At 48.7% G+C, this 12490-nt stretch overlaps 2 protein-coding genes across 2 annotated transcripts; both read right to left on the reverse strand.

Moving 5' to 3' along the window:
* Window positions 1-212: 212 nt before the first annotated feature.
* LOC103645209 (protein ALP1-like) lies at window positions 213-1249 on the reverse strand. The gene is made up of 3 exons (XM_020544710.1): window positions 788-1249; window positions 490-715; window positions 213-412 (listed from the first exon to the last, which is right to left on the reverse strand). Exons 1-3 carry the CDS (start codon window positions 1247-1249, stop codon window positions 213-215), a joined length of 888 nt encoding a protein of 295 aa, XP_020400299.1.
* Window positions 1250-9580: 8331 nt separating this feature from the next.
* Window positions 9581-11468, reverse strand: LOC100275376 (uncharacterized). The gene has a single exon (NM_001149464.3). It carries the CDS (start codon window positions 11254-11256, stop codon window positions 10354-10356), a length of 903 nt encoding a protein of 300 aa, NP_001142936.1. The 5' UTR covers window positions 11257-11468; the 3' UTR covers window positions 9581-10353.
* Window positions 11469-12490: the final 1022 nt, after the last annotated feature.

Genomic DNA, 12490 nt, shown 5'->3' on the forward strand with positions numbered 1-12490 from the left:
AATAAAGGAAAGCACAAGTAAACACGGGCCTCAGCTGCAGTACAACACATCAAATGCAAATGCACCTCAGATTGGTGTATATAGCATCATTGGCCAAGTAAAAACTTCAATCATAGTATGAAATGGATGAAATAATATAAACTTACCACAGCAGCCAACAGAGGCTACACAAATAGTGCCTTACAATAAGTTTGAGCCCAACAGCTTAGGGTTCAAATGGTGTCCACCCAAATGTTACCTATTGTTAGCCACCCTCCTAGGTAAATTAGACAGTGTCTCAGGTTGAACAGTTCTCTTGCATTGGTAGGTCGATTTTTGCTCCCAAACTCACTCAAATGGTACCTAACCCCCCTGAAGGGGGGTAGAAAGCCAGTGCGGCATGCATACCCCGCATCTACCAAGTAGAATTTACCTACAATGTGAAATCTACTGTGAGCTTGTGTGACATTGTAGAATTTACCTACAATGTGAACTTGGTAGTGCAATTACCTTGTGGGACAGTGAACCCATCATCCCTCTCAATGGCATCAGCCAGGATAAGTGCATCATGGGCAGACCCCTCCCAGCCAGCTAGAACATATGTGAACTTGAGGTCAAAGTCCACAACAACCATCACATTTTGTGTCGGGTTAGTTTTCCTACCCCTGAAAGCTTGCTGCATGTGTCTAGGCACCCTTGCCAGCACATGGGTGCCATCAATGGCACCAATGCAGTCCTAAAAACCATATACGTAAGATAAATGAACATGTGAATATGAACAACTAATGAACCCGAGGTAGGCAAATACCTTTAAATATGGATTCCATCTATAGCTTCCAGTGATCTTTGGGTGAGTGGTAGGGCTAGGTGCCTTGATAAGTTCCTTCCTAAGCTCTCCAACAGCATACAAAACCTGATGAAAGTGCTTGTGTACTGTCTGAATGGACCTCCTAAAGGCCTGGTGCACAACTCTAAACCTTTGGTTGTGACCAACAACATGCAGGAACATGGCAACTTGCTCCTCTACTGACACCCCCTCCCTATCAGTTACCAGTCCCCTCTCTCTAAAGGTCGTGCATAAAGCAAAAAAAGGGGCTCTCTTCATCCTAAGCATGGAAATGCACTCTACATCAGTGGAGTTGTAAATCATGTTGAGGGTCCTCTGTCTGTGAAGTTCACTTTGTTCCCTAAGTACATAGACTAGAGGATCAGGCTCTACTTCAGGATCAATCCTTTTACTTTTAAGCCTAGTTGTAACAAATGAAACCATCACTACTGTCAAGGCAGCTGCTTGCTTACACAACAGCTCACGGCTCAAAGAGGGATCCATCTACATGCATATAACAATGATAAAAGAATTAATCTAATCATACCCTGCTTGGCCTCAGCATGCTTGCAAAATGAATCAGTAAGGAAAAAGAACACGGCTGCATCATCTATATGATACCTCCAAGTGAACGTAAAGGACAACATCATCGACCATTTTAATATAAATCCAAAGCAAACCACATGAAAATCAAAATAGCAGCAGGTATAACATGAAAACACACTGTACCAAACCCTAACTCATGAAGCATGAACCAGAAAATAGAACGATTGGGGGTTGATTTCACCTTGGGGTCAAGGACGTAGCAACGGAGATGGAGCAGATCTAGAAGTATATGAAGCAGATCGACCAGAGACGAAGCAGATGCCCAAAACCACGGAGTCCCGGCACCAGGCGGAGCTGGACGCAGCCGCGACGCACAGCTGCTCGCCGCCGGTCTCTCACGAGGGGGGGAGGGGGTGGAAGTAGAAGGAGCAGCGAGAGGAGGGGGGAAAAGGAGGGAGCACCGTCGCCTTATATAGCCGGAAGAGGATTCACCGGAGGGCACCTTCCCGCGCGCGCGAAATCCTCGCCATTCCCGCGCGAGCCCGCGCGAGCCACCCCGCCGCCGCCAGATTCGCCTGCGTGCGCCGCGCGCAGCCGCGTTTCCTGGGAGCCAGGCGAAGCCGGCTTTTTGGCTGCTTTGAGCCAGGCCGCGAAACGGGCCAACATGGCAAACATCGCTACTTGCAGCCCACGAGCGCAACCGGGCTACAGGGCCACCCTCACAAACACGCCCATAGAGTAGTAGAGATTATGCATTTGGGTTTTCAAAAGTTGATCCATAAAACTTTTGAGCTAACAATTAATTATATGCTATATATAAATTAAAGCATTAAAGTTACATAAAAAATTATTAAATCATATATTTTATCCAAACATATATATTTATATAGATGAAGACCACTAAAAATAGTGTTGAGTATTGCCTAAAAAATAGTGTTGAGTCTTAAAATCATTGTCATCGGCTTAACTTCAATGTCGTCACATTTCCATCACATCCCCTATATTTGGCTTAAATCTGACCGTTTATTTTTAGGTAACATACAAGGTGCAACCGAATCAGTTAATGCAATTAGTGCAATCAAGACACAAAGATAGAGTTGGAAAGGCAACTCTAAAAATATCCAGAGAAAGATGGGAGGATTGTTTTGAAAAATAATATTTTTCAAAGGGGTTTTTAGATATATGCGATTATGAAAAATCAAGTATTCTAAAGATGTCATTATAAATCGTGATATATGGTGGTTGCTATTATTTGATCAGGAAATTTGGCTCGTGCTATTATCTACATTCGCACGTACAAGACTCGCCTAATAAGATGAAAATGCCCTTATTGACTCGCCACAATGTCGTCGTGCCGTCGTCGTCGTTGGCCATGCCCTACTCCGGTGCCGCGATCGTCGCCTCGCGTACCCGATACACACCTAGACGTGTCGTCGTGGACTGACCACCTCCAACCCCCGTCCTCGCTTGCTCCCTCGTCTTCTACATTGACTACAAGGAATGGAACAGTGCCACCAGTGTGTTCGGTTAAAAGTCGCGCCCATACGCCATGTTCTACACCACCATGATCTATGGATTCTACGCCTGCCTCCATTGGGTTGATGGCGACAGCAACCCCTCCGTTGGGGCCCACGCGTAGCAGCGGGTGGACTGTTACGACCTCTAGCATGATGGTGTTTTAAGCCGGTGAGAATTTGGAAATAGGGAAGGAAAACGGGAAGGGAGAAGAGCAACGAGGAAGAAGGGTAATAGGAGCAATGCTAATGCACAGTACACGTACGAGCATAGTGATAGAGGCCAAGATTGTTTTGATTAAATAATGGCAACCACAAGGTATCGCGAATTATAATGACATCTTTAGAATACTCGATTTTCATAATGACATGCCCTTTTTAAAAATATCCCACCTCGGCATTGCATGTTTGCACCAATTAATTTAGTCCTTCGCCCGTGCAGAATAAAAACGACATGTCTTAAATTTTCACGAAACCGTTTCTTAGGGCATGTACAGTGGAGAGACACCAAAACGGTTCTCTAAGCACAGGAGACAACTAAGAGACTCTATTGTACAATGGAGTGTCTATAAACGTAGTCTATTAATAAATACAGAATTAAATGTATTTGTATAGCATCAGATCGATGGAACAGACGACAAATTCGTACAGTGGGAAGTGAGGCGTCTGTTGTTACTTGGTTTACGAGCCAGAGGCGTCTCTTCACGGAGAGACGGCTCTAAAATTTTTTTGCAAATAACCCCTAAAACACCTTAAGAGCCCCCACATTAAACACCACTGTACATGCCCTTAGCGTACTGGTAGAGACTCACCCAGAGAGCCATAACTGAAGCCTCGACCCACCCAACCATTATATACAGCGGCCGAGCAACGCTTCGAAAACTGAGAAGTCGTCCATCATCAAAGGATGCACCACCCTACGTCAACAACAAACGGTCACAAACACAGAAAGCAACTGGTTCAACTTGTGATGGAGAGCCACGTTTGTCCGTTTCCTCTTTAAGACTTCGAGATTGACTTAACAAGTTAAACCAACCCCTCGAAGGCTCGTGTTGGAGCGAAGACAGAATGCTCCCCTCGATCCCTTCTGGCACTGACTGCTTTTCGACCCGCTAAGCCCACTTTTTGGCTTGCTTTTTCCATGCTTACAGGTCGAGCCACCCTGTTTAAGCCTGTAGCGTGCCAGACCTGTTCAGGAAACATACCTGCGGGCATGTCAGACCCGACCCTGTTTCTAACCGTACCTGGCGGGTCGGGCTTCATTGGGCCCGTGCCGGGCCGGATAGCTCGTTTGAACATCACTAAAGCTGGATGACCAGCGAAAGGGCCAACCTCCGGGCGAGACCCGAAGACTCGACAAAGTCAAAGGCGGCCCTCGATGGCAGTGGCCAGCGGACTTCACGCCAGGAGATCTCCGTGTGACGGTGCCCGCCCTCTACAGACCCATGTGTAAGCGACTCAGGAGGGTATCTACTCTGGTGTAAGGTGAAAATCTATACTTGCAATCATGTAATTACCCTATTTTACAGTGCATGACGGGAATATAGTTAGTAGTCGGGGGCATTACGGGTACTTGTTTTACCAAGCCCCTAGCTACCCCTATAAATACCTCGAATCTGTAGCACCCAGGACACATTTGTCAATACAATTTCTCTTGTAGCCTACTATCTTGCTTTGCTACTTGCTTTCCAACTCTCGAGTGTTTGGTACACGGTTCTCCGTCCTAACATATGTTTTTTACTAGAAAAATCAACGTAGTTAGTTTTTGTGTGGATCTATAGCAAAAAAACAAAACTTACGGTCGTTTGGATCCCTTCTTTTATAGGAATTGGAATTCACTTAATAAAGTAACTTATTTAGTTTGAAATTTGACATTTCACCACTTTTCAAAGTTCAGATATAAGTCTATCTCAAATTCATAGGGTGGGGTATGTGAAATAATTTTATTTATTAGTAGAATCTGTAACTTACACGACACTATTCGTCTCACTCCTCTATAGTAAAAATGTAGCACATAAATATCTCCGACATCTTGCTAATAATAGTATACAAATATATTTTGCATAAAATCAAATGTAATTCAATTTCAATGATCCAAACAGGGTGTTATAGAAATTGTAATTGATTCATCTAGACTTCAGACAAGGCAAATTATATAGTATGTTTTTCGATTACTCGACTAGAGGAATGCAATGATGCAAATCATTCAGGCATTCGTGACCATTGGAACAAGTCAGCTTTGTTTTGATTAGGTTAGCCCCCAAAAGGTTGTTTTATTGGACCGCCGGCTCTAAATGAGATGATCCAAATATGTTTTTTGATGGTCTCAATGATAGAAATATAATGGGCCGGGGTCCCGATGTTAGAAATATAAGGGCAGAGTTCATCATATACTTTGGACAATTTTGAGCGTCAACATGGGTCCGAAAAATTATAGTTTAACAATTCTCTTTTTTTAAGTGAAGGTACCGTAGGGAGGGTCTAAAGTAATTTATTATCTCAATAAATCTAGTTCAAAGAGTACAATTTACAGAGAAAAGAAAAAAGGAAAGGAAAAAAGGATTATAGTACAATGTTCTGCAACTAATTACTAATTTTCTCCTTCAGAGAAGGCTTAACTCGATGACACATGAGAATCATTTCTTTTTTAAACATTTCTTTGCACTCATTAGTTGTGGGTGGAGTTCTATTGAAAATCCAATTGTTTCTGCTCTTCAACAATTCTCCTTCTTGTCTTATTTTAGGTTATACGGTAAGGGAGACCGGTGCCAACTTGTTGTGGCTTGTCCTTACTCTTTACTGTCTCAAGTTTATTTCTTGGTTCCTTTTCTGCCATATTATCTTGCTGCTTTTGTGCGCTGTACGTCTGCCTAACATCGATGTTAACATCCACTTTCAGATCTAAATGGAAGCGTGAATCTTGACATGGGAGTCGGGTCCCATGGAGCACACTGAGGTATGTCATATGCCAATCATTTATCTCTGCCAGTCTTATGTCGTCGCGCCAGTTGACATGGTGGTAGACATCAAGGCTCTCAGCAGTTGCTATAATACTGTTTCCCACTACCGGTTTGATGAGAGGCACTTGCGATCCGGACTTGCACAGTCTTTAGAGCTCGATGTGCATGCCATGCTGTACCCCTTTTTGTGACTGTTTAAATTCAGCCTATAGAGATCTGTTATAGGTCGCGGATCAGACTGAAGCAGCAAACCAGGCTTCGTGGTATAACACAACGACGCTAGCTGATTTATGGGTGACAAACTCTGAACAACAGAAGCTGGAAGTCTGGAACCCATGGGCCAATGCTCAAGAGTCTGTGCATCTGCTGCAGGGAATTTTAAAAAACAAAACTTATCCTTGCAGTTCACTTTATATGGCTTGAAGGAAAAAAATAGATAGTTTAGACAAATTAATGGAGGTAGGACACAGTAGATTGATTCTCCATAGATCACTGGGAATCAAATTTGGAACCAAACAAAGGGGTCAGTGCCAAGTGCCCACCTCAAGGTTCTGTGTCACCTTTGACTATTCATGCTACCATTCCCCAATAGAGCATTCAGCAGTTGCGCCATCTGATTGCATGATCCTCTCCTTCCAGTGCCGTCACTGTCAGGCCATCAGGCTGCCCGCCACTGCTGATAGATTGCTCCCCTGCAAGGTTTGGTATCTGGCCAGCACCAACTAAAAAAACTCGTCGGCTCGAGAAAATAAAGACTATCCTTTCGGTATTATATTAAGAAGAGACCAAAATATGGTCTTGATCGAAAAAACTCTCGAACCCTGGCTCCCCATGACTAATGGGCCGATTAACTGTCTATTCTACAATGGACCAGTCGGAGGGTAGCGTAGAATATCGATCTCCGAAAGCGGGTGAAATACAGCGAGAGGATTTTTTAATTAGACCCGAAATTCGTCTCCTACAAGAATCAAAGACTTGAAGTTGCTACTTAAAAACCTTAACTGTTACGCTAGAGTCCCTTTCGCTGGCCAGCACCAACTAGCTGACACTTTGGCGTGACCAGCAAGGGTGCGGTTTACTTATGTGTGGAAAGGCGGCAATCCGCCACTAATATTCGCTTTGACAAGACGCTCCCACCCATTAGTAGTTTCTCAGTATTTTAGAATAACGTTTTGGTCTCGTATTTTCGTGGTTGGTGGAAGGCAGCAGGTAGATGCATACTATGTCGGATGGAGGCTGGAGCTGCTGCATGCCCTGCTCAGCTCTCTCTCTCTTTTTTCCCAGCATGCCATCGAGCACCAGCCACTACTCGTTGTTCACAGCACTACAGCAGCGGCAGCAGGATCTCATTCTGCTCGATCGAAGTTTCTTTGGACGCCTAAAGGCCGGGCTGTTGTTGCCCCCACTGCACACTGCATAGCTGACTTTCACCTCACAGCACTAACTAACATGAGATGATACCAAACTGCAGGACCCTTTTTTTTTGTTGCTTTAAGCTCTTGCATATGGACCAATAATGCTTGGAAGCGTTTTACTACTGTACACGGGAGGCAGAGTGGCAGACGGACGAGGCAAAGTGCATGCAGTGCAGTGACAGTGAGTCCCTACAGCTTCCATCTTTTACCGGACCTCCTGCGGCTGCACTCGCCATCAACCACCGCGTGCTGGACGGGCTGCTGCTGCTGCTGTGTGTGTGTCTCCGTCGTCCGTCCCCATGAGCTTTCCAGAAAGTCCGTCGCCGCGGCAAATTTGTTTACACTGGCTGCGTGGTGCTAGCTGGTGCGTGCCTGTGTGTTTGTGCGCAAGCGCGGTTGCTTTCGCCGACGTCGAAGAAGAGCTTTTGGCATGGGTTGATGATCCGGCAACCGGAGAAAGGGAGGAGAAAAGCGATGGGAACGCCGAGGACCGAGCAGCACCTGCCGGAGCGGGCTGTTTGAATTGACCGGCCGGTGTTGGTGTTGTTCCATTACCATGCCTGCCGTGCATGCAACAAGCTCGAGTCGAGTCGTCTCACTTCCCAGTCTCTCTCTGTCTCTGAGGCGAGGGAGCTGCGACTGCGATACACCCATGCGTCGTTCACAGGATGGAAGAATCTATCTGTCTAGTCCAACCGACAGGCAGTGAACTGAACGAAGTGCAGTGCGGACTGCCGAGGCACGGACACTAGGGGACCTGATGCTGTGCGCGGAACCATGACCGGCTGATCCTGACGGCCGTGCCCAGCTGGGTCCGATCTGACTCGACGCAGACGCCGATGCGGCGATGCCGACGAGCAACCAAGGTGTCATCCCGCTCCCGCCAGAAGCGAACAGCGCTTGGCCCTCCTCCGGTCCTCCCTCCCCCCGGGCCTTTAGCCCCCCTGTGCGAGAGCGGATCATCATGCTGCCGTCGTCGCCCGCGCCAGGCGTGCGGCCCTTTCCATCATCCCGTCTCGCATCCCCATGGCGCTGCTAAGAGCGCGTTCGGCTGCCCTTTTGGGAGCACTGTTGCAGCTGCAAAATACTGTTGCAGCTGCAATCCCTAGAGATAAAATACTGTAGAAGCCGCAGCCGCAGTCGGATTAAAGCCGCAGCGAACAACTATCCTACTAGTGTGCGGCTATGAGCCTACTACTATGCCAGAAGCAGTTTCTCAGTCGCTGTCTCGCCGAGGCATCGAGCGCGGCGACTCGCTCTCCTCGATGCTTGCAAGCTTGCCTGTCTCGAGTCTCGACCTTCTCCAGGCGAGGCGCGTGCATCATCGGCGTCACTCACTCAACTCTGCTCTGCCCTGCAGGCCCTGTTTGTTTCAGCTTCTGGCAGCTTCTGGCCACCAAAAGCTGCTGCGTACTGCCAAACGCTTAACTTTTTCGCCAGCTTCTATAAAATTCATTGGGCAAAAACCATCCAAAATCAACATAAACACATAATCGGTTGAGTCGTTGTAATAGTAGGAATCTGTCACTTTCTAGATCCTGAGCCCTATGAACAACTTTATCTTGCTCCACACGTAATCGTAATTATACTTAGATTCTCCCTATAGCCAGATTCTTTCCACACCCAGATTTTCAGAAAAGCTGGTCAGAAAAAAACTGAAGGATGTGACGCTTGATGTGGCGATTCGGGCAAAGCGTGCTCATTGAACTCTGCTCGTTGATGCCGTAGCACCTGCAGTGCAGGCTACGGCTCCCGCTTGGACGTATACGTATAGCGTCCGAGTGTCGACTAAAAGGGCACTGTTAGTGAGGATATTATAGGAAGACTAATCTAGAGCTCAACGCAGGCTTCTCTATTGCAATGTCACTTGGAGAGGAAATGCTGTTGCTGGTACTTCCTTCGTTTCGTTTTAGTTATCGATGGATAGTGTAAAATTAAACTATCCAGCGACAACTAAAAAGAAATGGATAGAGTACTTGTCAAAATTCTATAAAGAAGCACACTAAGGCAACACAATATAAACACTGGAGTTTACAATATAAAATTTCATTTTACACGCAAGATCTGTCTAGTAGTGTCGTCATTGTGTATGTGGCTGCCTCTGAAACCGATCGTCTGTATTGTCAGCGGACAACAGGAGACGACCGGGCCGACGACTGTTTCTTGTGTTCTTCCTTGTAAAAATGGACTAATTCATATGAAATTCATGCGTTCTAAATGAGGCCTCAAGTTCAAGACCTGTCCGTGTTGTCGTGCAAGCATGGAGCGACGCGAGCGAGCGTAGTCCGTCTGACCTTGTCGCCGCACGGCAAGGTTGTTCATGGTCTGGCTACCACTCATCAGTACTAATCCACAGCGCATATAATCATTCAAAAATAAATCCGCAGCTCATAATCATATATACACATAGTTAACGAATATATACACATAGTTAACGAATCCCGACGGTAGCAGGTAGCGTCCCCAAATCGAGGCCTGAATTCCTGATTCATGTCTGAAGAATATACTGCTACCACCGAAGGCGGAGCACAAGTACAGTGCTGACGGAAGAGGAAGGATCCAAGTCCAACCGACGGAGGCCAGCGCCGCAACTGACAACTACCTCCGGCCTGCGGGAGTTGAATGATGAGCGCGAGCGAACGCCGCCGCAGGCCGCAGCGCACAAACGAACCCATCTCCCGATAAAACAAATTAAATCACCTCGGCAGTCGCGCCGCGCGGCAGCGGACAAAATTGAAGTCGCTGGTCAGAGTTCAGCGGAGCTGATATCCCCAGGTCGCCGTGTTTGACATCTTCCTCGCAAACAAAACTCCAAGCTCACACAAAGAATTCCTTAAAACTCTTGAAGCTAGCTAATACACTGTCATCGCCGACTAATGTGTGCCGCTCCAAACTTGGGCTAGTAGGAGTACAAACCAAAGCAGGCCATCCGAATAACCATTGAATTTCTTCCAACAAGTTTGGCTGCCTAGCTAGGCGCTAAGTGCTACTAGTACTGTACTAAACAAACATCATCATATCATCTTCGAGATTAACAAAATAATAATAATAATAATAATAACAAAGAAAGAGGAACTCTGGCCGGCGCCGACGACGACGGCGGCGAGGAAGCGTCATCGGAACCTACCCATATCGGCGAGCTTCCGGGACGCGTTGCGGCCGAACGACGCGGCGCCGCCGGCAGACGCGTGTCGCCGGTGGCTGTCTCCTCCCAGCGCGGAGGGGTCCGGCGGCTGGCACCGGCGCCGGCCGCCGGCGGAGCTGGGCCGGACGAGCGGGCTCAGGCACACGGCGAACCCCGAGATCCCGTCCCCGCTGGCGCCAGCGCCGCCGCCGTGCCGGCGGCGGTGCTGCTGCTGCCTTGCAGGCGACGGCGAGGGGAACCACCAGCTGCCGGTGCTGTTGCTGCCTCCGGGGGACTCGGGCTCCTCGTCCGGGAAGGACGCGGCTGCGGGCAAGTCGGCCGGCCTCCGCTTGCGGCGGATGATCGCCGAGAGCCACGAGGTGGACCGCCGGGGAGGGTCCTTCCTGACTACTGCCTCCTCCCGTCGTCCGTGCCGCCTGACGCCAAAGATCGCCGACAGAAAGGACCTTCTCGGCGCGGCCTTCCTCTTGCCGCCGCCGCCGCCGGTCTCCTCCCCGGGCTCGTCGGCGCGGAAGGCGGCCGCGGCGGGCCCGACCTGCGGCGTGCGGAAGAAGAGGAGGTTCGGCTGGTACCCGGAGCCGGAGGAAGCGCAGGCGTCGGAGCGCCGGTGCTGCGCGTACGGCGACACGGAGCGCGGGAAGCCCCCGGCCCTTCCCTCGGCGTGGCCGTGCTGCTGGTGGCGCCGCGCGCGCGTGGGCAGGTGCAGGTGCAGGGGCGGAGGCGGGCTGCCGCAGCTGCTGCTCCCGCAGCCCCCGTCGCTGCTGGCCTCGGCGGCCTGGGCGCGCTCGGCGGCGAGCGCGAGGAGGCGGTCGCGGAGGCAGGGCGCGCACACGCCCACGGGGTTGGCGTAAGGGTGGAGCTTGCACCTCATCTCCCACCGCTCATCACGCCGGGAGGGAGAAAGGAAGGAACGGAGGCAGATCGCGAGGCGCAAGAGACAGGAGCAGCGCGGTTGGTTGGTTTGTTGGTTGGGTTTTGGATTTTGGTGTAGCCTTTGTAGCAGCGGCGTTGTACCGCAGGGTAGCTCGGGTTTTCCTTGGCGCTGCCCTTGCGCCTGTCGGCCTGTGCGCTGGTGTACGCTATGCCTATGGGAGGAGTGGTTGGGCTGAGATTTATTTTGGGGGGAGAGAAGGACGGGGTGGGGCGCGTGTGGCCGGGACTCGGAGTCGGAGGTCGGAACCAAACGGTGGGACTACGGCGCAGGCTAGTCTAGTTCAACTTCCAGGTTCATTTTTTAAAATAAAAACAAAATAAAAATCAACTCTTCCATTTTCACTAACAAGACAAGAAGTAGCAATCTCTCGACAAATTCCACTTCAAACAATTGCGGTCTAGCGAACGAACAAAATTCATTCATCCATGACCATAATGTCCATCCACCTCGGAACACGGGGCTAGCTCTATGGAAAATCACACTGTTCTGCATCGATTATTTCCTCAAATGTACTGCGCCGCCTAAAACAAAAGCCACCCTAAACATGTGGATGAATTGCATGCCGGTCCTAACACGCGGCTAAAACGGGAAACCGTTTAAACGGAGTCATTGCCCGGTAGAGGTATATAGGACGTCCATATGCACAGGATTTATTGCCCCCCCCCCCCCCCCCCCCCCCCCCCCCGGTGTCACGGACGGACAAATTGAATACGACGGGGACAGTACAGGACACATAATGTGTGCTTATTAGTGAGGAGAAGGAATCATAGGCGCCGGCTTTTAATCACCTCCACCCGCTCCCCTCTCGCGCGTTTTAATCTTGGGACCGGATTCATGTTCTCAACTCAGAAGGTTAACCTTATAGCTAGAGAGAAGCTGTAGATTTGTGTTTTTGATCAGGTTTATAAGCTTATAGAAAAAGTGGACAACTCATCGAAAGCTTAAACTTAGGACAGGCTCTCTCTCGACGTGAAACATGAGTGAACGATAATTATTTTATCTAATTACGCTAAGCAGGATTGGAACTCGAGAACTCTATCTCTAGTTCTATACCGATAGTTCAATCCAAAGACCTAAGCTGATAGAGATCGAGATAAACAGTTCAATTATACTCTAACAATATATATTGTTCTGATTTTGATTAGTCCACGCATCTCGAGCAGGCTGGATT

The sequence above is a fragment of the Zea mays genome, chromosome 9 (genome assembly GCF_902167145.1).
Source record: "Zea mays cultivar B73 chromosome 9, Zm-B73-REFERENCE-NAM-5.0, whole genome shotgun sequence".
NCBI lineage: Eukaryota > Viridiplantae > Streptophyta > Magnoliopsida > Poales > Poaceae > Zea > Zea mays.

Bases quoted from the DNA above. Each gene is read 5' to 3' on its own strand.
- LOC103645209 (XM_020544710.1), bottom strand. From the start codon at position 1,249: ATGGTTTCATTTGTTACAACTAGGCTTAAAAGTAAAAGGATTGATCCT. The intron at 716-787 runs GTATTTGCCTAC...TATGGTTTTTAG, and splicing joins GATGGAATCCATATTTAAAG to GACTGCATTGGTGCCATTGA. The intron at 413-489 runs GTAATTGCACTA...TTCACATTGTAG, and splicing joins TGGGTTCACTGTCCCACAAG to GTAAATTCTACTTGGTAGAT.
- LOC100275376 (NM_001149464.3), bottom strand. From the start codon at position 11,256: ATGAGGTGCAAGCTCCACCCTTACGCCAACCCCGTGGGCGTGTGCGCG.